Raw genomic sequence first — 22651 nt, 5'->3', positions numbered from 1 at the left:
GTAAGAGACAGACAGTAAGTTTGGGCACAAGTCGCCACCCAAAGGTGTTCCTGTCATTGCCTGTCAACTTTACTCTCTGCTGTTCTTCCCTCTTCTGATTCTTTCTTGGAGATGTTTCATGCACAGTAAAAGCTCTGTGCAAGTGGACAAAACTGGAGAGTGCACACACACACGCACACACACACAGATGAACACACACACACACACACACACACAGATGAACACACACACATACACAATGAGAGCAATTCCTTTACTTAAATACTTTGGCACTTGATAAATATAACACGTTTTTTGTCATGTATAATTCTATCTTGTTTTGATTTCTTTACTGTAATTCATGCACTTGATTTTGTGTAACATATATCCGCAAATTTCTATGTTTTTTTAAAAAAAAAATGATTTTGATTGTTAAAGTGAATGTAGGATTTAAGTTAATATATTATAATTCAGCTAGATATGATCTTTAAATGTAGCATTTTCTTCAAGTTGAATCATGGATGACACAACTGTAACTACACATACAGCCGATCAGGTTCAGACACACACAACTTGCAGAGCTCATATGTATATTTTTTTAATGTCATCAGATAATAATTGCTGCCAGCTTCATCTAAGAAATCATTCACCATACTGTATTTGGCCAGTAAAAACATCTGTCCTGTCTAGTAATGAGACGTTGATTTATTTGGTCCATTAAAGCCAGTTGACTCAGGTGCTTCACTTTTCCATTCAAGCCAAGACTTCAAACAGTGAATGTACTTCATTGCTTTGTCTATTTACAGTAGATCTATTTATGATCTGATGCTCTTGCTGCCATAAGTTAAAAAAATGGCACTTGAGAGCTTGCTGTTGGCATCATACAGTTTTTGCTTTCATTTCATAGAGAAATGCTAGGTAGCTTTATTCTTTGGCCTAAAAATAATAATAAGATGCCTACTTATTAGAGGCATTATTAGACTGAAGAGTGCTGTCACTTCATTGTCACCTGGAATGTTGAGCTTCATAAATAATGTGAGACCACTGTATTGCATGTTGTTGTTATTGGTGGCCCCCAGTGTTAGAGAAAAAAAAAAAACTTAAGGATCTCTCCTGCTAAGTCTTGAGTCAAGACATGAAAGGAAATGACCCGTGCCTTCTACGTCCTTGTTCTGTAACTGATCTGGTGCGACGGCGTTATATGACGACTCTGTCTCAGATATTATTTATGCTGCTTTGACGAAAACAGTGTTTAATATTGGTATCACATGATGATAGCCATGCTTTTTTTTTTTTTTTGCAAAACCTTGATCGAACAAAGAAACACCATCAAAATTGTTCTAGACATGTAAATCTTTTATGACTATTGCAACCTTTGATATTTTCTGAGACTATTACTGTATTTTTAGCATATCATTGTAACTCTAAGCGGACCTCGTTGCATCAATACCCTTACTGTGCTAACACCTGTCAGATCTGGAGGGCTGGAGGCATGGACATTTGTAATGTCACAGGAAATTCTGCAGGCATGTTTCCTTTCATAAGCATGTCACATACATCAGAATGGCTTCCACACAACTACCTCTGAGGCCACTAGGGGGCGCTAGTCAAGGAAACCAAGTATGAGAACCAGTAACTGAATGTCTAAGTGAATGCTATGCATGACTCAATCTGCATGTTCTCTTTCTCTTTTTCACCCTGCTCTTCCTCATGACTTCCCACCATCCATCATTCACTGACTTGCTGCCATTTGACATTCCAGCTCGTTGCCCTTTAACTGCTCTCTTAGGTGTTGGAATTGTTAAAATGAAACACAAACTGATCAAAGCAATAAACAAAACCTAAGTCTTCCAATTCCAATTGATGTAGCTACTTGTTGATGAAATATGGCGCTTATCAAAGTTCTTATTTTCTAATCTAGTGCACACCTTCTATTTGATCTTTGAAAGAGATGCACTAAAGTGTATCTGCTGAGAATAATATTAGCTCACTTGACTAACTTATTAATTTATTTGTTTCAATAAAGCTCTTTGGACTGTATGTTGTCTTTGTTCTCTTTTGTGTAATGTTTTGTATTTCCAGATTAACAGATGTCTATTTAAAGGTGCACTGTGTAGGATTTAGTGACATCTAGTGGTGAGGTCGCAGATTGCAACCAAATGAATACCCCTCTTCTCCCCTTCTAAGCATGTAGGAGAACGTATGGTGGCTGCAAAACAAAATCCTAAAGGCCCTCTCCAGAGCCAGTGTTTGGTTTATCCATTCTGGGTTACTGTAGAAACATGGTGGTACAATATGGTGGCCTCTGTGGAAGAGGACCTGCTCCCTCTGTAGCTATTATGGGCTCATTCTAAGATAGCAAAAACACAATGATTCCTAATTTCAGGTGATTATACACTCATTAAAACACACTTCTGGACATTATATTCAATTTCTCCAGATGCCACTAAATTCTACACACTGGACCTTTAAGTTGAAATCAGGTGGAAAAATTTAAAATACATAATTATCTAAAAAGTTATGTTTTTAAAATACTAAAAAAGAGTTAAGTCAATTGTCAATAATATGGTAGAATTAAAAGTAATAATTAAATTGAAGAATAAAAAAAATGGGATGTTCAACTATTTAATTGCTTACTTTAGCTTACTGACATTCAGTTAAGGCAGGCTGCCAATGAACTCATCACATTATTGGTGGAGAGTGAGAGAACCAACTATAGGCTCAGGGTGATCCATATGACAGGTGTGGAGTCATTTATACGAGTCTATTTTCAAACATTTTATTGGCATACTTTAACATGACAAAATAGTTATTCCTCCCACTTTGTTACTGCATCTGGAAATCCATTTTGTACAATGCACCTGCTTTCCAGCATGCTCTGCGTTTGACTGATTCTACTCACATTTCTCACACTAGTGAGGCAGGAAAGCTATTGACTGCAGAGTGAACTACTTCTTTGTGTTGAGGTGCAAGACCGAGCTCTTGTGTTAGTTTATACAGCAGGAGACTGACTCAGGCAACAAGACTCTCCAAGTCTCCACTGTCAAAGCATGAAGTTTCCAACGCCGTAACTGTGGTAGAACAAAGTCACATGTCGTTTGAAGGGGTCGACAATCATGTAGGCAAACGTCTGCTCCTCCTCCCGTCTCCCAGGGTAACATTGCCCAGACTCGTCCTACAGGGGATAAATAGTACAGTGTGATATTGCTCTGAAGTAGAGCTATAAAATATGCAATTCAAGTTAGCACTGTAACTATTATAATGTTACAACTTAATTCCTGACTGTGATCTGGTGGTTGGGTCTACACACGACACACCTAAAGATGCTGTTAAAAGTTGTTAAAAGCAAAAAGTAAAGTCCTTTTTTATCAATCTACAGTTTCCAAGATCAAGAATGAACTTTCATGCTCAAAAGTCAGCGTGTAATACATCAGGTTAAATCAGTAATTGCATTATAACGATAACTAAACCCCCCCAAATATTTTTTGAGAGCAGTACCAGTTTAAATTGTGAATAGTGCATAAATAGTGATAATGACCATTTATCAGGGTATTTATCAGCATTTATCAGGTATTGTACAACAGCTTTTAATATAAATAAAAGTCAATCAGAAGAAAAGTTTTACAAGAGAAACACGTAGCCTTCTTTGTATATGTAGAGCTGACTCAGACACTAAACTAGTCACTCACATGGGCAGAGACTTTGAGCACTGTGGAGACAACACTGATCTTCTTTGTCTCTGGATCCTTCTGAACACTACAGAATAAAGGATAGAGTTACAACGTCTTTATTAGATCATGATTTATGCAGCAAAGACAAGTGTGTGTATAAGGAGATGTAGGTGAACCTTATTTTTTAAAGTTGGACAGTATAAAGTCGAGTAACCTGATCAGGTCTTTGTAAATGTGCTTTGTGGTGTTGATATAAGGATCAATGGTGTCTTCATATTGACAAAGCTCTCCCCCGAGACACAGGTGTTTGAAGAGGCGAAACAGAAACTCCCCTTGCTCAGCTCTCTCAATCACATAGTAGTGCTCAGAGTCCTCTTCCTGCAGCATCTGGAGAAACAGAGAAAGACTTGGTCTGACCCAATGTCAGAGAGACAGACAGACAGAAAGAAGAAAGACAGATTCACCTGTCTGAGCTCATCATAGTCAGGGTGGACATCATGGAAGCATTTAACTACATGTCCAGAAGGCCTCAGGACACCACAAGAGTAGATTGGGTCAAATAGCTCCATGGAGACCTTAGTGCACGGCACCACCTCCACATCAACAGACACCACTGGCCTTTCTACAAAACACACATAGTAATCAAAAACATTCCACAGACAGAGATCTGACTGCAAATATTGGCCAGCAGATGAGATCAATTTCCTACTATCAGTGATGAAAGGCTTTCTGGGGGACATAACATACCGAGAGGCACCCAGGCTCCTGTCTCCATCTTTCTCAGACTGGAAACCACATCTGGGTCTCTAAAGAAACACTGCATGGAAAGTGACGTTATGTGGATATCAAATGTGATTTAACAATTGAAAAGGTACCACAGAATGGTTAAACATTAAATATTTACTTTCATGAAATTGATGCGCTTCATATTAGTCACATCAGACTAGGTCCAGATCAAAAACTGCTATACTTAGGCCTGTCAAATCTGGACTAAATTATTAAGATTTGACAAGTCTAAGTATAGTAGTTTTTGATCTGGACCTGGTCTAATGAGGTCTGGATGGAAAAATATCACTGAAATCGCCATTTTTTCAGTTTTCACAAATAGAGTTAAGGTTTCCACAAATATGAAACTGTTTTAATGAGTCTCTGGAGTCTATTTATTAATCTAGTCCAGATTTGACGAGTCTAAGTATAGTGATTCTTGATCTGGAACTGATCTAATGTGGTTTGGATGGAGATATATCACTGATATCACAATTTTTTCTGTTTTCACAAATAGAATAAAGCGTTCACAAATCGTCTCTGGAGTCTCCTTTTTAATCTAGCTCAGGTTTGACAGGTCTAAGTATAGTGGTTTTTGATCTGGACCTGGTCAAAAAGCTGTAAAATCGCCTTTTTTCTGTTTTCATGGATAAAATAAAGATTTCACAAATCTGAAAGTGGGTTTAAACCTTAGTAGTAAGTAGTTAGTAACCTAACTTACTATGGTGGGTCTTACCAGTGCAAACTTTTCACTGCTGTAAGGGTAAAAACTCTGGTCAAAGCTGAAAGTCTGAGCTGAAATCCTCCCAAGCATGGACCTGAAATGTACACACACACATTCATTTAATTAGAGGCCCATATAACGTTACAGCGAGGAGCTTCACTGGAGCTAACTGACGGAAAGAAATGGCATTTAATTAACTTGTAAAAGTTAAATTTCGTACGTCACCATTTCATTAGCAGGGCTAAAGTGTCTTTGCCCTGCAGGAAAGAAAACCTCTTGGAGGGAAGAGGACTGAAGGAAAAACTTTGCTCAAACGCGCATATTTTCTCTCCTGCCATGTTTTAGCTACTGTTGAGATGTTATTCACAAACAAACGGCAGGTTTGTAGGCGTTTACAGGCCAATCAGCGGCAGGTCTGCTCACCAACAGCCAATAAGCTTCTAGTTCTGGTTTGGTCACAGGAAATTAAAACAAAGTGACTCGTCTTACTTTTGCTCCCCATCTCAGATACGTGTACTTGTTGCCTTGACAACGGACGCGGAAACGTCCCTGCTTCTTACCAGAAGTTTCTTTTTTAAAACGCCAATATCATCGATTTCTTTTGATTCTGCTTTGTTAGTGTCGCCCTCTTGTCTCCAACAGCTTCTTCACCAGTCCAGTGAAGACATTTATTGTATTAATTACATCAAACTACCAGAGTGAGGGCAACACGGTCAGTAGGCGAACCTGTCTTCACAGCCACCAGGGAGCGACCTTGTCCTGCTTTTAGACACATACGTCCTGTACTGGATCTAGTCTGCACTGTTTTCTGTCAGATAATGATACTATGTCACCAACTCCATAATGAGACTATTAAACATTCTTTTCATCCTTACTTCTCTTCCATTCAAGAGGGTTTTCTCATAATGTGAGTGATCAAGTGGCCTAGAGATCCTGTGATCTCTAATCCCATAAAAGTCACATTTGAGCCAGGAAAATGCACTCAGCCTGACAGTTTCTTCTTCAGTTGAAGAAACAAACAAACAAATAAACAAACAATCTCTACTCAATATCGAACTGAGTTATAAACACCATGTGACACGATTGAAAGCATCAACATGGATGACAAGTGCTATTGTAGATGTGCACAGGATCATGAAAATCTGAACATCCACAGTTCAATGACCACTGAGCCACCTAAATGTGCTGATGAAGACCTTGTGATACAGTCAAAAGCATCTGAACAAGCAAGTAAGTGGACCTTGAGGTGAGATTGTTTTTCTAAAGGAAAATGTATATTCCTGCTATATTCAGTCTTATGCTAATTCCTGTTAATCATTTGATTAATGATGACATCCCTCTTTTTTCTTTCTTCAAACTCTGATAAATCCTTAATATAATTAATGTCTCTGTGTATCAGTATGATAACAATTTGTCAGTTTTGGCAACTAACAGAATAACACTTCACATCTGTTTAGTTTTAGTTTTGATTTTATTATTAATTTTAGTTTTTTTCATTATAATTTGTCAGAGTAAGGGAGTTTTTGTCAGAGGAAAGATTTAAAAAGCTCAGAATAAGTTTTTCAATACAAACACAACACTTTGTGAAGGCAACTGACTCACAGTCAGTCCAGTCTCAATAAACATACGCACCAATGCTTCCTCATGCTTGTTGTGTTGTGAAATTTGACCAAATTTAAAAACTAAAGATATTTTTCTGTATATTTTTATTTTATTTTAGTTAGTTTTGTATGTACAAAATATAGTTTTAGTTTTAGTTTAGGTTTAGTTAACTATGATAACCTTAGTGCACAGGAGAGGGATGAATGGATGCACACTGTCTAACTTGCAATGATACATTTATGTGAGACGTTTCGGTTTCTAGACCTTCATCAGGCAAATAGTTTGTGACAACTTTTGGCAGCTTACCAATGCACCTCTTTGTAAAGCCTGTAGGTGAAGCTCAGATGGACATTTTGACTGACCCGTTTGACTCAGATGACTCGATGTTCTCTTGTAAAATTTGTTCAATCTGACAAGAGCACCTGAGCATCAGGAACAAAACAGGGCAAGCTCCGTTTTACTATCAACATCACATTTATAGCTTCATATCTGTTCATCAGATCGTTTTGACATCACCTCTGAAGGACACTGTGTTCTTCTTTTGAAGCTTCTCACCAGTTAAGGATGAATGGCGTGTGTGATTACTCTTGTACAACCTACACAGCATTTTTTTTTTTTTTTTTAAAACTAGCTCTTCTTTAAACTCCCTGCAGATCTCTACAAATACTTTTAGTCATCCTGGCTCAAATACTCATTTCATTCCCCTCATTCCCAACATTCCGGGATGGCCGTGGATGTGGGATCCTTTTGATCCACATTCCAGTATAGGGCGCCTAGACCCTGATATTCCCCATAAGAGGAGCCAAGAATATCCGGTGTGGACGCCCTCAAGTCATGATTTTGCAACAGTGTTGTGTCGTCTCTTCAACGGCTTTGCCTTCGGTCTCATAAAAGCATCTAGAAACCCACAAGCTGAGCTGCATTTCAGATAAACCAGATTTATTACCACGATAAGAATCTGGTGTCAACAGTCGACCACGATTGAAGTCACAGTGCAATTAACCTTAAATTAAAACCTAAGAAGACAAATGATAGGATCACATTCTCTTTAAGAGCATTTTCTAATGGACCATCATATCGGTAGATTAAACAGTTTTTCTCAGAGAAAAAAATATACTGTGTAATTGTTTTTACCTTTGACCTTTTTGAATAAACCAGTAATTATGAATAACTCAACTGATGACGTGAGGGATGAGATGGTGGAGAAAGACAAGAAGTCATTATAGCGGGGTCAAAGGAGGCTTACAGACCTCCCAAATATCTTCAGCAGTAAATCTAATCATGTTAAGCCACTTTATATCTAAAGAGGTTATGAAATTTTATAATAGGTACTGGTTAAGAGCATTAATGATGCAGTTTCTTGTTATTTAAACTGATTGGAGTTACAGGTTAAAGGTGTATATTAAAGTTATGGTAATCCCTTTATTTCATAGGTTACTTAATTCTATACTAATCCACAGGTGTGTAATGGTTCATTTTTAGGACATTTTGCAGAAAGGTTGGTGCAATTTGGAACAAATTATAAGAAAAATGGAAATAAAGTGTTAAGTTGGTTTAGTTGGTAAGTGCAAATTCAATATATTTGGTTTCATATGTATGCAGAAATAATATGTTCATATGTATGTATAATAATGCAAAAAGCTGCTGTAACTGCTAATCCTTGTGTAGTTTGACACACAGAACTACACATTGAAAAACTACGTATTTTCTTTCAATTGTTAAGAGTCTAATTTATTTAGACTTTCTGCAAATTAACAACTACATATGAATCCAAATATAGAGTGGGCACTTACCAAACAAACCAACTTAACACTTTTAGTTAACTCTGTTTTTTCTTATAATTTGTACCAAACTGCACCATCTCCTCTGTTAAATGTCCTAAAAATTAGTTTAAAATTAACGGACATGTAAAATAAGGTGTTAGCAAAGTTACTCCTGCCTCATTTCCAAATGGGAAGACTATCATCACTAAATGTATTATGATCTGACACAAATACACATTGTATAAACCTATAAGCCACAAGTTAACTATTAGACCATCCTTACAATACTGATGATAATTGGACTGATAAATTGAACTGTATTTAAATACATAATGAAAACAGACATCTGGGGATAATTTAATGCGTCTAGACAGTGACAGAGAGGATGTATGACGGGCCAACGATGGGGCCAAATCCAGCTGTTACAACCCAAAGAAAGGCTTGAAGGAGAGAGAGAAAATTGTGTCAAATTGATGTTTTGACCCTTTACAGACAGGGTATAACCTAACATAATTGAGTCAAATCATTAAAATAATGCTATTGTCATCGTCTGTTGATTACTACGTTGTAATTGCACTTGATTCTTGCTCATTAGATCTATTTGGGATCCAAACTGAAAGAAGAAGGCGAGGCAGGTGAGAAGATGTAACAGCTGAGGAATGTTGGGAGGTGTTTGCCGTCTGTGATCGTATCTTTCCGTGTCAGCAATATACATGCAATAGCAGGAATCGTACTTTTTCCAAATGCTACGTAATAATCTGTCAAACGATGACAATAGCACGGTGGTGGGATCGCCTCATCACCTCCAGAGAGCAGCTTCTGTCAAAACATTCTCCACAGAAAAGGTGCATGAATAAGCTTACACAAGGCCATGGCTACAATAGATAACACTGAGGTCATGTCCTTTGCATTTTTTTAAAGAAATTGGGGATTTTAGGTACCTTTGGAGGGTGATTAAAGACTCATAGGCCAACAAGAGAATAAGTTAATAAAGAATAAATAATGTGAACAAATTTTACAGACCTTCTTTTTGGTGTTTGGTCAAAGTTAAGTGGGAAAAGGGTTTGTGTTGGAGGGGATTATGATCTCAGTATTCAAAGTTAAATAAAAACAGAAATCAGACTGCAATTGATTAAAGTTCTCATTAAAACTCAATTATTCATTATTGTATTTTGATATTCTGAGGTGCTTTCAACTGCTAAGCTACACCACTGTTCCCTCATGCACTCCACTCCAACATAATCAAACTCTCTGATCTAAATATTAACTTAAAAATACTTGTCACATGGAGAGGATAATAAAGGAAGACGTGCAGAAAAGGGAGCTGATGCATGAGCAAAGCTGCTGAAGCTGCTACGGGCAAAAACCATTTCACACTCCAAATTCCTTCCTAAGCTTTGCTAATGTCAGCACAATTGCCTTAGTAAGTAAGTGGACTGAAACCTCGTCTCCTATCTCTGGATCACTCTACTCAGACCAGAACAAGAGATTACCGTCACAGATTTTCCTTGCTGGATGGCCGTCTGTACTCACCTGTGCCTCTGCTGAATGAACATGTTAAGAACGGGTTTGTACAACAGTGAGATAATAGAAAGAAAGATAGACAGAAAGGGAGAAGAAGAGAGAAAATTAAGGAACTTGGAGTGATAATGTTTAGGCAAAACAACTCACAGGGTTGGGGGAGGCCTGTGGCAGCAGACCACTCAGTGTCAGTGGTGTCTCCTGCAGTTAAGTGCTACTGAATTGATCATGTTTCCAAACCCAATGACATTATCTGTCCTGACCTCTGTCAATGCAGGCTGTGTTTCCTATATTACTAAATGTCACTCAGACAATTAAGAGGCTTAATGTGGCTGCAAAACACAGCATCCCCACCTAGAGAGGCCTGCAGGACCATTTAACAAAGACAAAAGCCACATGATTATTTACACCACCATCACCGTCCTCATAGGGTCATCTTTAGTTTTTGTTGTGGTTTCTTTATCCTCATCTTATCTCCTCGCACTCTTACGATATTTGAAAAACAGAAGAAAAGAAAAAAGTTGCAGCCACCTTTGCCCAATTCTCGATTGTATAGGAACAATGTTAAATTCCCCTCGTTGATATTTTACAGAGACTCCATGTATAAACAATTGTTTGACTTTAAAGCAGATGTGGCACGGCTATGGAGAAGGAAGAAGAATGTCAAAGTGTTGTGACCAGACTTGTACAACAAAGGAACAATCCAGCTGGAGTATTTTGATAATGAATGAATCAGTATGAAACAGTAAACTTTTCCTAGTGATGTCATGGTGAGAGTGAACTTTGTAACTGAGCTCTTTTTATTCTGTTCAAGGTCAGCCAGTACAGCATGCGTGTCCCGAAGGAAGTGTGGTTATTTGCAGCTCCTTTGTTTGTATGGCTTATTGTGATACGGAGCAGCGAGGTTCATGTCAACATGAGATACAGTGACTGGAAACAAACACACTGAACCTGATGCCTGTACCACGAAGCAGGATTTGGGGTTAATGAGGTAACTTCAGGTTTAACTCTGGGTTACGACGATGGTTCACTTCTTACCAGGGTACATCACCATGGTAACTAATGCTGAACAGTTAATCTGCTCCAGATCAAAATCTGTCAACACCCCGACCACTGACCAATCAGATCACTGGAAAAAAGGGCGTGATCATTATATGGGATCCCAACATGGACAAAAGTCTTGTGTTATGATAAAGTGACAAGTAAAAAGGAGCAATATATATTTTTATAGGTCAATATTTTATTGTGTCAGGTTTTTTTAATTTCCAATCTGGTCTTAAATCAGAGCTTCTAACAAGCTGTTTGGGACTCTAAACACATAATGATGATTTTAGCTGCATTTTAATTGTGCAAAGTTGATTTTATCTTTGTAATGGTAGCGGACAGCCTGATTCCATCACTGCAGCTCAGAATAACATGAGACAACTGTGTGATGATAACTGAAAATAAAAATGAAATACTGTCTTTTATTAGACAAAGTCGTTAACTACTTTTCCACTCTTTGCTTCAGTAGCAGAAACAGTCTGGCATTACCATTAAGTTTTTTATGTGACATGTTCAGAATGGTTTCTTCATCATCCAACTAAATAGCGATAACACTACTCACTCTATGTGTAAGTCATATATAATAATCTCAACATGTATTTTATGCCTTAACCTACTTTTAATATGTGGAAATTATTTCTAGTGATTCTACATCTTCTTATTCTGTTGTATGACTTTGTTGAATATGAGTTTTTGCTGTCGCTAAAACAAAAGTTTTCTGCAGGTACTTTGTATCACTGTTTCATCTCATATCATATGAAGTACTTCATTCATGTTTCTGATGATGTCACTTGTAATTAATAACAACGCCGCCTCTCTCACATGAACGTGCTTGTAGCTGGAAAACCCAGAGCTGACTGAGCTGGTTGATAGCCAGCTTCATAGTACTGGTTGTCTGGACGGCCAATGTTAGGCTCAGTATAGCCAGATAGTGAAAAGATATCTTGGGTATGTTGATCTTGCTGCATAGTACAGACAACTGATCTCTGTTGATTCAACAGTTAAGTATATTTGTGTTTGTGTGTTTGTCGTTCACTTGATGATAACAACTCTTACAACCACAATATTTGCTTTTACATAAGGTGAGATCATTGTTATGGTGAAAGTTTGTATATTTATGTTATAGCTGTGTGTTTTTTTGTCAAAATATCATTTCTTAAATTGTATTTAAGTGTTTATTATTTTTTGTATTTTCGTGCTCTTTGTTGTTTTACTGTTTTATTGTGCGTTCTGTTATCAAAATGTTCTGATAATTCTATTATTTTAGTATATTTTATCATTTATTAACATTTCACAAAACACATTTCAAATGTTGTGTTTTGCATCTCAGGGCCACCGTACAATTCCTTCTCATATTGTTTCATCTAAAGGATTTTTAGAGGGATGAAGTATCCAAAACTTCACAAAAAAATAGTTAAAATCTGAAGTCAGAATAAATAAACATATTTTAATGTGTAATGGAGTTCCTGTGCTACCTTGTGCTTTCAGTGTGTTTTTTTAGGATCCTTTTAACTTGTATCTTGAGTATCTTGAAAAGCACTCTATAAATTAAATGTATGAATATTATTATTTTTGTGTTACAGTAATACTTTGTTCCAGTCCCATCCCTTGTAATTTAGTGACCCCTCAGATTTATCTTTGGGTGGTCTGTAACACCAGCCTGGATACCAACACACGTACGCACATACAAGGAGTTTTTTTCTTCTTTAACTTTCAAGTTTTATTCTCTGCTTCAGAAAATATCCAGCCCAACTCGCTCCAGACAAGAACATCAGAAATCTGAGCAACTTTGTTATGTCTTCGAGCAAGCACACGCTCTTCTTTTATTTTCCATTGTTTATTAATTTTCCCTCCGCTGTGTGATAGTGTATCTAAAATATTCTGGGAATCCTAGAGGAGCCATGCAGAGACATGCCAAGGAGGAGGAATATAGAGGAGGGGGTGAAGAGACAATGGGGACGGAGATGGAGGTGGAATGGGAAGGGGCCATAGGTAGAGTGAGTCTCTCAAGATAAGACCCTCACTGCTGTGGCTGTCCTTTAATGTGTGTTTGATAGTATCTGCGGGACTGTCTGCTCTGCGTCTCCTCGCCATACTATCCCTCTTTAACCTAATGCTGTCAGCAACTCTGCGTGAAACGTATTGATGGATAACAGGTGCTGTCATCAGATGGTGATGGTCTTGAGGGATCAGTGTTGATGGTCTTACAGGATCAGTGTTGTGGTTTTACAGACAAAGAGGTTTTTGACAGCTGCAATGGTCAGAGGTCAGGACCATTATATGTACTGGTTCATGCATGGATTTGCAGCTTTGCAGATTTTTGTCATGAATGTGGTGGTTAGTAAAGAGATGACATGAAATAAGGGGAGAGAAAGACGGGTTATGATTTGCAACACAGGTCCAAACAGATGCATGATGGATGTTGCTGTTCATTGTTGTTGCCTTAATATCAAGACCACCAGGCCTCTAACAAGTATATTTTTCTCTCATCTGGAGAGCTGTCTATCAGTTGACATGGTTTTGTTTTCATTTGCTGAGGTTTAAAGATGTTTATTTGCTGTTCCCTCAGTATCACAGAGATCTGTATTAGTTGGTTTATGTTTTGCTAGGGAGTCAGTATAATGCAGCCAAGGGAGGAAGAGATATGGTCTCTGTGTTTACTGTTTGTCAGAGGCCTTGCTACTGCATTTGGTAACAACCGCACACCATGGACATATGTAAATAATGAATTGCAATGATCGAGCAAAGAGGAGATGAAGGCACAGACAATGACCTTGAAGGTAATGTTAGCTAAAATATTTAAGCCTATTGATTTCTCCTACTGGGACTAGGAGACACAGGATTTATGATCAATGTCAAAAACATTTAGTCTCCAAAATGATGTCCATAGGTCCGCATGTGATTTCAATTTTGTCTGATTTCACAAGCTCAGTGAAACAGCAAATGTAAAAGATGAAAATGAGGCTTTTCTAAAAGTACTGACAAAAGTCATACAATTACACAGACCATAATCTTAAGGTAATGTACATCCGGTTGAGCTGCAGTTTAGGTGTGTTTCAGCTGAACTTGTGCGTGTTTTGACAGAACAATCAGGTCCCATCTAGCATGTAGCTGTGTTTTAAATTTCTGCAAAGTCCAGTTTAGCTGGACCCATCCTAAACCACAGCTAAGCTTCTCAGATGCCAATTGACAGAGCAACAGCTCCTCTATGTCTATAATCACTTTGTTGCAGCTTTAGAGACTCTGAACATCTACTGCACATAAGGAAAGTGTGACCAATATGAGCACATCAGCAGGTCGGCATTTGGTCATAGGGTTGGTCATTTAAATGTGTGTATCCCTGGGAAAAAATGTACAAAAGCATCTGCCGAGTGACGTAATGTACTGTGACTGGTCCCTGATCAAGTGTCGCTGTAGTTTGTTAACATCAGGCCATTAACAGATTCCATTTAAAAACATGTGATGTAACTGCATTTTATATTAAGCACATTATATTAACAACACTTTCCATTTATATTGTTGGCTGAACTTGTTCATCTCTTGCCTCCCTCACCCTCTTGACATTTGTCAGACAACCCAAACACTCTCCGCTCGTCGCACTTCTTGGCGCTTCTGTTAGGCCCGTTTCTGTCCCTGTCTCCATGGTAGCGGTCTGTGTACAGCCGCCCTGACAAGGAACATGAAGCTGGATGTTCCGCAGGCGTCCAGGAATGTAATCTCAAGTCTTTGCCAGCCTGCTGTAGCCTCTGATGGAGACAATCTTGCTCCTGTGACACTAACCAGCAAACAACAAGGGGCACTGAGGCTGTCTCTGCCTGCTGCCTGCATGCCCTGAAACCAACGCAGGGCTCTGCAGCAACACAAGCATGCACACGCACATGCACTCTTGGACATACATGTGTTTGTGTGCTTATTTTATGCAAAATGCACTTCCTGTACTGAGTGAGTCAGTCAAGTGTCCCACTGTGTCTGAACACAAACAACTGAAGCCAGAGAGTGAATGGTAAACAACTTGCTGTACTTTGAAAGGAGTGGGAGAAAGTAGAAGAGGGAGGAAATAAAGATCAAATTACCAGAGAATGTCTAATATTGGCCTAAAATAACACTCAGCAAGCCCTTTAAAAAAATCTTAATTTACCAGCATAAACAAAGAAACCAAATAGTTCCAAATGATGTTTCTTCAGTCTTGAGTCCCTGTGGATATCAATGGATCGCTTGTGTAACAACTGTGAAATTGAAACAGTATAAACAAATGATGAATACAGGAGAGGTAAAGAGCGCTGCTGATGCTGCTGTCCCCGGAGCCTCACCGCAGGCCCTCTGAACTCCACTCTGCTCCAAATAAAATAAAACCCCTTCCTCTGGGCCAAACCCACCTCTACTTTATTTGTAGAAAATATACTTTTGAGGAAATCAAGATGTATACAAGTCACGCTGTAATGAGTCACACAGCTTATCACTTAGTAAAGTATTTCTAAAATAAATTTTGTATTCACACGGCGACTCAGCATTTTTAGACACTAACATGTGATGCCACCATACATGAACTCTTTTGTCCTCAGGAATGGTATTTAGTGACTAGAATTTTGTGTATTTTGTGAATTTCTTTACTTCATACGAGCAAGCAATATATGCTTCTTTACAAAGGTACACCCAGATGAGTTAGCGGAAACGCCTGGTCACCCAGGTGTCACAGCAAACTTATTCTCTGTGTCTTTGCAAAATAGGTGCTGCTAGAGGTTTGATGACTCGGGACTAGGTGGTGCAGGGCTAGTTGGTGAACTATAGCTGGGGAGCCAACACGCTAGCAAGCCTGGAACATTCAGGTGCTTGTAAGTCACAATAGCTCTCTTGGCTTCTTTGTATTTTCTATGTGCTGTTTACTTACCATCTGGCATTTTGTTCTCAGAATTGTACATCCCTTATTAAATGAAAGGTGCAGTGTGTAGAATTGAGTGGAACGGATCTGGCAGAAATGGAATACGATATTCATAATTATGTTTTAATTAATGTATCATCACCTGAAAATAAGAATCATTGTTTTTTTTTAGTACCTTAGAATGAGCCCTTCATATCTACATAGGGAGCGGGTCCCCTTCCATGGAGCCCGCCATGTTGCACCACTGTGTTTCTACAGTAGCCCAGAATGGACAAACCAGAGAAGGCCTTTCAATTTTTTTCTTGAGTTTCACGGCCACCGTAGGTTCTCCTACACTCCTGGAAGGGGAAGGGTATTCAGTTTTTTGCAATCTGCAATCTTGCCGCTAGATGCCACTAAATGTTACACACTGGTCTTTTAAGAGTTATTGAAGAAGAGAAAATCTTGCTAACTGTCAGTTAACTGGGGCTGTGTGCAAACTGTCCCCCTTTTTACCATAATGCACTATAGTGACTGTCCGCCATTTTATTTGAGTATCCAAATTCTGAGTGTGAAATTGATGTATTATATAGTGCCGTCAAAAATTACCCGTCAAAAAAAATAGTATGTAGCATGTAGCCTACACAACGTCCTGCTAAAAGAGATGCAAAAACTAATAGACACTGACTATCAGAGGGAGTGATTTAGTTTTGGACACAGCCTGTGATTAACAGTTAACAAGCGTATTAGCTTGGTCGCTAACGGGACAATAATTTCATACAGTTTATTCAAAAGACATGTTTGTATCTTCTGCTGTCTCATAACTGTCCAAACCATTTCTCTTTTGAGGAGCAGTTTATAGTAGAACAGAGGAGATTAAAGAGGCTATAATCAATATTTTTATAATAACAATGTATCAAAAGACAATGTGTAATGTGAGAAGCAGTACTATAAACCTACAGAGAATCATAAGCCAACTCTGCAGCTCCTATTGACTTTACAGAGCTTTAGTGAGTTTCAGCTCATTGTTTATCTGTGTGGTCTGAAACTTTACTGTTTTGGTTCACCCTCAGTGCTCTCATAGCGTTGCTTTCAGAGAAAAAGCTCTTAAAACCCACTGTACACTACCTGCTCAGCACCAAACGGCAAACAGACACAGTGACTAGCTGGTGAACATATAGAACAGCAAAGAGTCAAATATTTCCCTTGGGAGTTGGCTGCAACGAAAAACAGAGCTAAAAGTAAAACAAACAAACAAACTGCTGGATGTGTAAATAAGCAACTGTTTGCTTAAACCTAAACTTGAAAGGTTATGATATGTTTCTGTTGGCACCAAGTGGCCAAAAATCCTGTTATTGCAGGAAAGTGGATGAAGTCACATAGCTTTAAACTACAATCCTCCACTTTGGACTCTTACTTTGGATTCAATCAAAGGTCAGCACTTTCAAGTTGCCTTTCTATTGGTCAACAGTGCCTAAATTTATCAAAGCTCAAAAACAAATTTTTGTGCAGATTTACTGTGTAATTTAACAGCAAAAATTCATCATTTAAATGCTGGTGTTACTAGGTCTTTACAGAGGACAATAGAACAAACCTGGGGGATGTATTACGCTCCACTGAGGAGCTGAGCACATTCAGAGAATGGATGGATGGATAAGTGCAGGAGTGGGTGACAGGTATTGAGCGAGGGTGTTAAGACCACCTCGGCCGGGTCAGTCCCTGTGGGGATGCAGGAATAGATGGATGAAGGACCTGGGTTGGGGGAGGTTGGGGGAATGAAACACCACCTGAGGCCTCCTGGTTTTTTGTTTTGTTTGACATGACATCATCGGTAAGGGAGAGGGTGAGTATTAGAAAGCAAATCTATGAGGTGCTTCTCCTCCCTCCTCCCAGTGGACACACACATCCAGTGTTTCCTTCACTGTCCAGTGCTGTGTTTCCTCCCTTTGGAAGTCAAATAATCAACCAATAACCAACCAATAATTTAACATGTGATCTCATGCAAGTATGTCTCATACACCATGAGACGTGCATTTGAAAAATACAAAACAAACAAAGCATCAAGCCTCTGCATGCCTCATACAGCATCCTAATTAAGAAAAGACCTCCTACATTTTGTTGCCTGTTTTGTGGCAACAAAATTAGGTCTTTTCTGAATAAGAGACACCTTGAGGCACCGGCTCTGTTTCATAATATGTAATCTTTGGCAGTGAAAATACCCCGCAGTTTAATTTAGAGTAATAAAATATCAACAAGAATCTTTTTGAACAGATTTAATGCAACTGTATTTGATGTTGCGAGATCTGTCAAGTGATAGAGAAGAAGGTGTTTGTTGAGAGGTAGTTCATTACTCACTCTTCAAATTTTTTTGTGTGTGTGTCAGTGCTTTCCTCTTAAGTTTCAAAATAGGTCATGACATGTCGGGTTTTACAGTATTTTTAATGCTTAGGTGTAAAGCAAATTGTCAGTTTTTAAACAAAGTTATAACACTTCTGTACTTTTAATCATCATCAATTAATGGCAAATATAAATGTTTGCCATGTAGTCCTGGTATGATACCTAAACTATGATGCAAAGTGACAAATGCTACAGTGAATATTTTAGAACATGAACATGACATTGACTTTTTTCTAATGTAGTTTCCCCAGAGTATAGAGGCTTGCAGCATCTGCTGAGCTTGTCATTGATGAATCATATTGAAAACTTGTATTTGATTTTGCTGACATTAAGCTCAGATATTTTCAGCAATTAACTTTTTCCTATGATTAAGAATCACTTCCCAGTCAGCAATAATTATTCTGCAAGTCAGTGGTTTCACAATCAATATGAATCTAAGGAGACAGATGGCCAGACATGTGTGGGTGGCAGAGGTGACAGACAGACTGACATTTGTGACATTTTGATTCTGTGATTCATGCTGAGCAAGTCAAAAATTATTTTGGGGGCCGTAGGGATGACCAGACTGTCCAGACTGAAATACACCAACAATTATTGAATTGATTATCATGAAATTTTGCAGACATTCATGGTTTGGTGATCCTCTGACTTTTCCCTTAACGCCACCATGAGGTTGACGTTTCTGGGTTTTAGTGACAGGTTATTGGATGGATCGCCAAACCCAAAGGATGAATTCTAATTACTTTGGTGACCTCCTGATATTTCCTCTAGTGCCACCATGAAGATGACATTTGTAGTTTTGAGGGAAACGTCTCAACAACAATTGGATGGATTGCTAATGCCAATGAACTTTGTTACTTTAATTTATGTTCTCCACAGGATGAATTGTAATAACATTGGTGACTTTTCCTCCATCGTCACCATGAGGTTAGAATTTTATTTTGTCCAACATACTCTCAAAGACAATGACATTCCCATCAGCTTCAACTGTACTTTGTGTTTAGTGCTAGTTAGCAAATCTTAGCATGCTGATGTTAGCATTTAGCTCAACAAAAGCATAGTTGTGTCCAAGTACAGCCTCACAGAGCCACTGTGAACTTGGTCTTGCTAGTCTTTATTTGATAGCAACAGTGGAGAGATGACAGGAAATGAAGAGGAACCACATGCAACAAAGTACCTTGCTGGATGACAATCAGGTATGTTGCCTTAACCCTTTGGCCACCAGGACACCTTGAGCACTATTCTTTCCTTTCATGACAGTGGATATGTTTGACATTAATGGCAACTGTTGCAAATCTACGCAAATTTAAGTCTACGCAAATTCATGATACAAATAATAGTTACCACTCTTGTTTTCGGTATTAAAAAAAAACAGAGAGAGTTTCTTATTTGATAATGTACAGTTATATGTGTACGCATGTGTGTGTGAGAGTATGTAATACATGCTTGTGACGAGAGGCAGTGCAGGTTTTTACAGTGTCTCATTTGCCCTTCAGTTCAGTTCAGTCATTCTCGGGAATTGACCTGACATCCTCGTTCCACATTTTAGTTTCAAATCTTCAAACTTCTGCATCATAAGGACTTTGACATTCATGCATTCGCAGGGAAAAAAAAAGTTCTTCTTTCTACCATCCTTATCTTTTCTATGCTGATTAACAATGGGGGAGGTGTTTTGTCTTGGAGATAAGTAGAACAAAAGCAAATGTAGATCAGTATACAAGACTGGGACGTGTTTTACTCAACGTGAGAGGAAATTTGAGCTTGAAACAGACCTGAACAAGGGGATTATAGAGAGAAAAGTGGATGTATCTTATTTTCTGCTCCATGAAGTTACTTGCGTGAGGGTTATATTGAAGAATCCAACCAAAAGAACACTGACTGCTCGCAAAAACAAAGTTGTCAAAACTGCAGCTGCAGAAAAAGAGAGAACAAACAGTACAATCATAATCTGATAGTCTCCCAAATGTCTGTGCTTCTCATCAACGCTAATATGTGGGTGTTTTTCCATACACCTGCTGCTCACTGACTCATGAACATCTACAGCAGAAAGATTGTTGATGTGCTATACGCCATCCACAAGTGTGCCGCCAGAACGCCAATTGTTGTTTACTATCAGCCACGCTCCTTCGGCATGTTCCTGGAACAGGAAATGCACCAGAGAGATGGGGAGGAATATGTGTTTACTCCTCCATGGGGTCAGGAGAGCAGACCTCCACCCTGACACAGAGCAGCTGGGATTCCCAACATCGCTTCGTAACATCATGAGAGGATTGTGATGCACCAATCGGGAGAAAGAGGGAATTGTTCCTCAGGATGACTCTCTCTCTCTATGTGTATGTGTGTGTGTCTGGCCCACGCAATGTGCCTGTCATCTCCAATCTCAAAGCTATTATCCCTGAAGTTTCCTTATTAAACACATTTAAATTCCATTCACATAAATGCGTACACATCTGTAAGCGGAGACAACTGCTTTTTTGTGTGCATGTGAGTATGTGAGTATGTGTGTTACTTTTCCCTGGAGTGCACCCGCGTACAACACTCCCTGTGTATGTATAGGCTCTATTGTTAACATGTGTGTCCTCAGCCTCCACAGTTCAGGCTATTTTCGGGAAGTGACCTCACAAACAGAAGCACTTGTGATCTGATATCTGGTTCCTTTTTTCTGCTTCTGCCCTGAAGAATCAAGTGTCACAGTTAAACATCTGGAGGGCTTGTTAAGGCCTGAGTCACTACAAGCTGGGTCGTGTGTACATATCGAATGTACACCCATACGTGAGTCTTACAACACAACACCCACAGATGTTGTGAAACACACTGCTAACTACCATCCAAGCTGATTCACTCATCCCGTCTTCACTGATGAAATGAGAATGAATCACACACACTCCCACATCTGGTGACTGCCTTTGCTGATGAAGGGGTCTATTAGGGATTATCTGAGGGTCCTCACGTACACACACACACACACACCTTCTCATACAGATGGCTACAATCAAGCTGTTGTGCATTTACCGTCAATGAAGAATCATAGCCATACGTTGCTGTATATGACTCATTGCTGCCAGTAGCTATGCAAAATAACATTCTTTACATGTTAGTGCAACTGAATCAATCTTCACTGGAAGGTAAACAACTTGTACAGTAACAGGTATAATAATGATTGAGAAGGTGGTGACTATAAAACACTGTAAACATACTGTAGCTTAGAGCACATCTCTTCAGGAGGTTGTGTAATAGGGGTTCAAACCATAATTATAGAGTTTTATAGAAAGTGAACGTGTCACCTAGAACCATTTCAGCTTTGCTCACACGACTGACAGAAACTGTCTGAGAGCTTTTTATTTCTGTCATGTAAGTTGGAGACACTATTTTGAATCATGCAAATGTAACGTCACAATCAGTTTTTACACAAAGTTCTTGCACAGGAAACTTCACAACTTTTGTTTCATGTCCAAGTGTAACCTAAGTTATTTTACAGGTGGTGCTCGCCACTCCAAACCACATTATGTAAACATGGAATATGTATCAGATCTCATCTCCAGAAACGGAAATGGTCTCCTTACCTTCCGAATTCTGGATAGGTCAACTCCTCCACATACCTTTCCAGCAGAGCACCTTAAACATTCAGCTGGTATTTCAAACACTCATTTTTCATCTCTATCAGACACCTGGTAAAATTGTCAGAAAGGGAAATGATACTGCAGTTGCCTTTCAAATTCACTGAACAAAAATCAAAGTTTAGGAGGTCATTGCTTTGACATACCAGAGTTTTTAATGTTGACAGAGTAAGCCAACATTTTGGAATCAAGTAATGAGCAGCTGCTATTTTACATTTTACAGCTTTAGCAGAGATCAATCTGAGAAGCAACAAGTCATTCAAGCAACACCATCTGAAATCTGTGGAGTTAAGCATAAACTGTGTCAGACATCTGTTCAGTGGGTTTTGGCAGCCATGTTAAAAAAACAAAACAAAACACTGTTTAAGTGACATTAATTATTTATAAGTATATATTTTCTTCTCTTCTGAAAATTTGTAGACCATTGATTGAATCATTTTATTGATTTGATTTGATGAGTATTGGCCAATTGATACCGTTTATGCTGAACGAAGTGAAAGCACTGACAACACCTACAGTATCAGTTGTTATGGAATTTTCTATCTTTAGGGGTTACGTTGGGTCAAGCCTTGGCCTTGAGGTCACACTGTAATTCTTAAGTAGAAAGGAGACATTCTCTCCTCTCCTCGAGACTCGAGAGCCCTCTGTGATGTTTGGGAAAGCAGAAGCCTCTCTGATAAAGGATAAATCAGCATTGCCATGGTTACCAA

At 38.7% G+C, this 22651-nt stretch overlaps 1 protein-coding gene across 2 annotated transcripts; it reads right to left on the bottom strand.

Annotated features, from left to right (window-relative positions):
- Positions 1–2744: 2744 nt before the first annotated feature.
- cfap300 (cilia and flagella associated protein 300) lies at positions 2745–5621 on the bottom strand. Of its 2 annotated transcripts, none has more exons than XM_042435796.1 (7): positions 5365–5621; positions 5152–5233; positions 4398–4467; positions 4115–4272; positions 3865–4037; positions 3669–3735; positions 2745–3154 (listed from the first exon to the last, which is right to left on the bottom strand). In XM_042435796.1, the coding sequence occupies exons 1-7, from the start codon at positions 5475–5477 to the stop codon at positions 3023–3025; spliced, it is 795 nt and encodes a 264-aa protein (XP_042291730.1). In that variant the 5' UTR covers positions 5478–5621; the 3' UTR covers positions 2745–3022. The 2 variants fall into 2 exon arrangements, with proteins under 2 accessions (XP_042291730.1, XP_042291731.1); XM_042435797.1 differs by having other exon boundaries at positions 5360–5442.
- Positions 5622–22651: the final 17030 nt, after the last annotated feature.

This window comes from Thunnus maccoyii, chromosome 15, assembly GCF_910596095.1.
Source record: "Thunnus maccoyii chromosome 15, fThuMac1.1, whole genome shotgun sequence".
Classification (NCBI taxonomy): domain Eukaryota; kingdom Metazoa; phylum Chordata; class Actinopteri; order Scombriformes; family Scombridae; genus Thunnus; species Thunnus maccoyii.
Note: the sequence above shows the minus strand (reverse complement) of the source record. Positions and strands in the feature narration are given on the sequence as shown.

Excerpts from the sequence above, each read along its gene's own strand:
- cfap300 (XM_042435796.1), bottom strand. The coding sequence starts at position 5,477 with ATGGCAGGAGAGAAAATATGCGCGTTTGAGCAAAGTTTTTCCTTCAGT. Across the intron at positions 4,038-4,114 it reads ACTATGATGAGCTCAGACAG|ATGCTGCAGGAAGAGGACTC; the intron begins GTGAATCTGTCT and ends CTGTTTCTCCAG. Across the intron at positions 3,736-3,864 it reads ATTTACAAAGACCTGATCAG|TGTTCAGAAGGATCCAGAGA; the intron begins GTTACTCGACTT and ends TTTATTCTGTAG.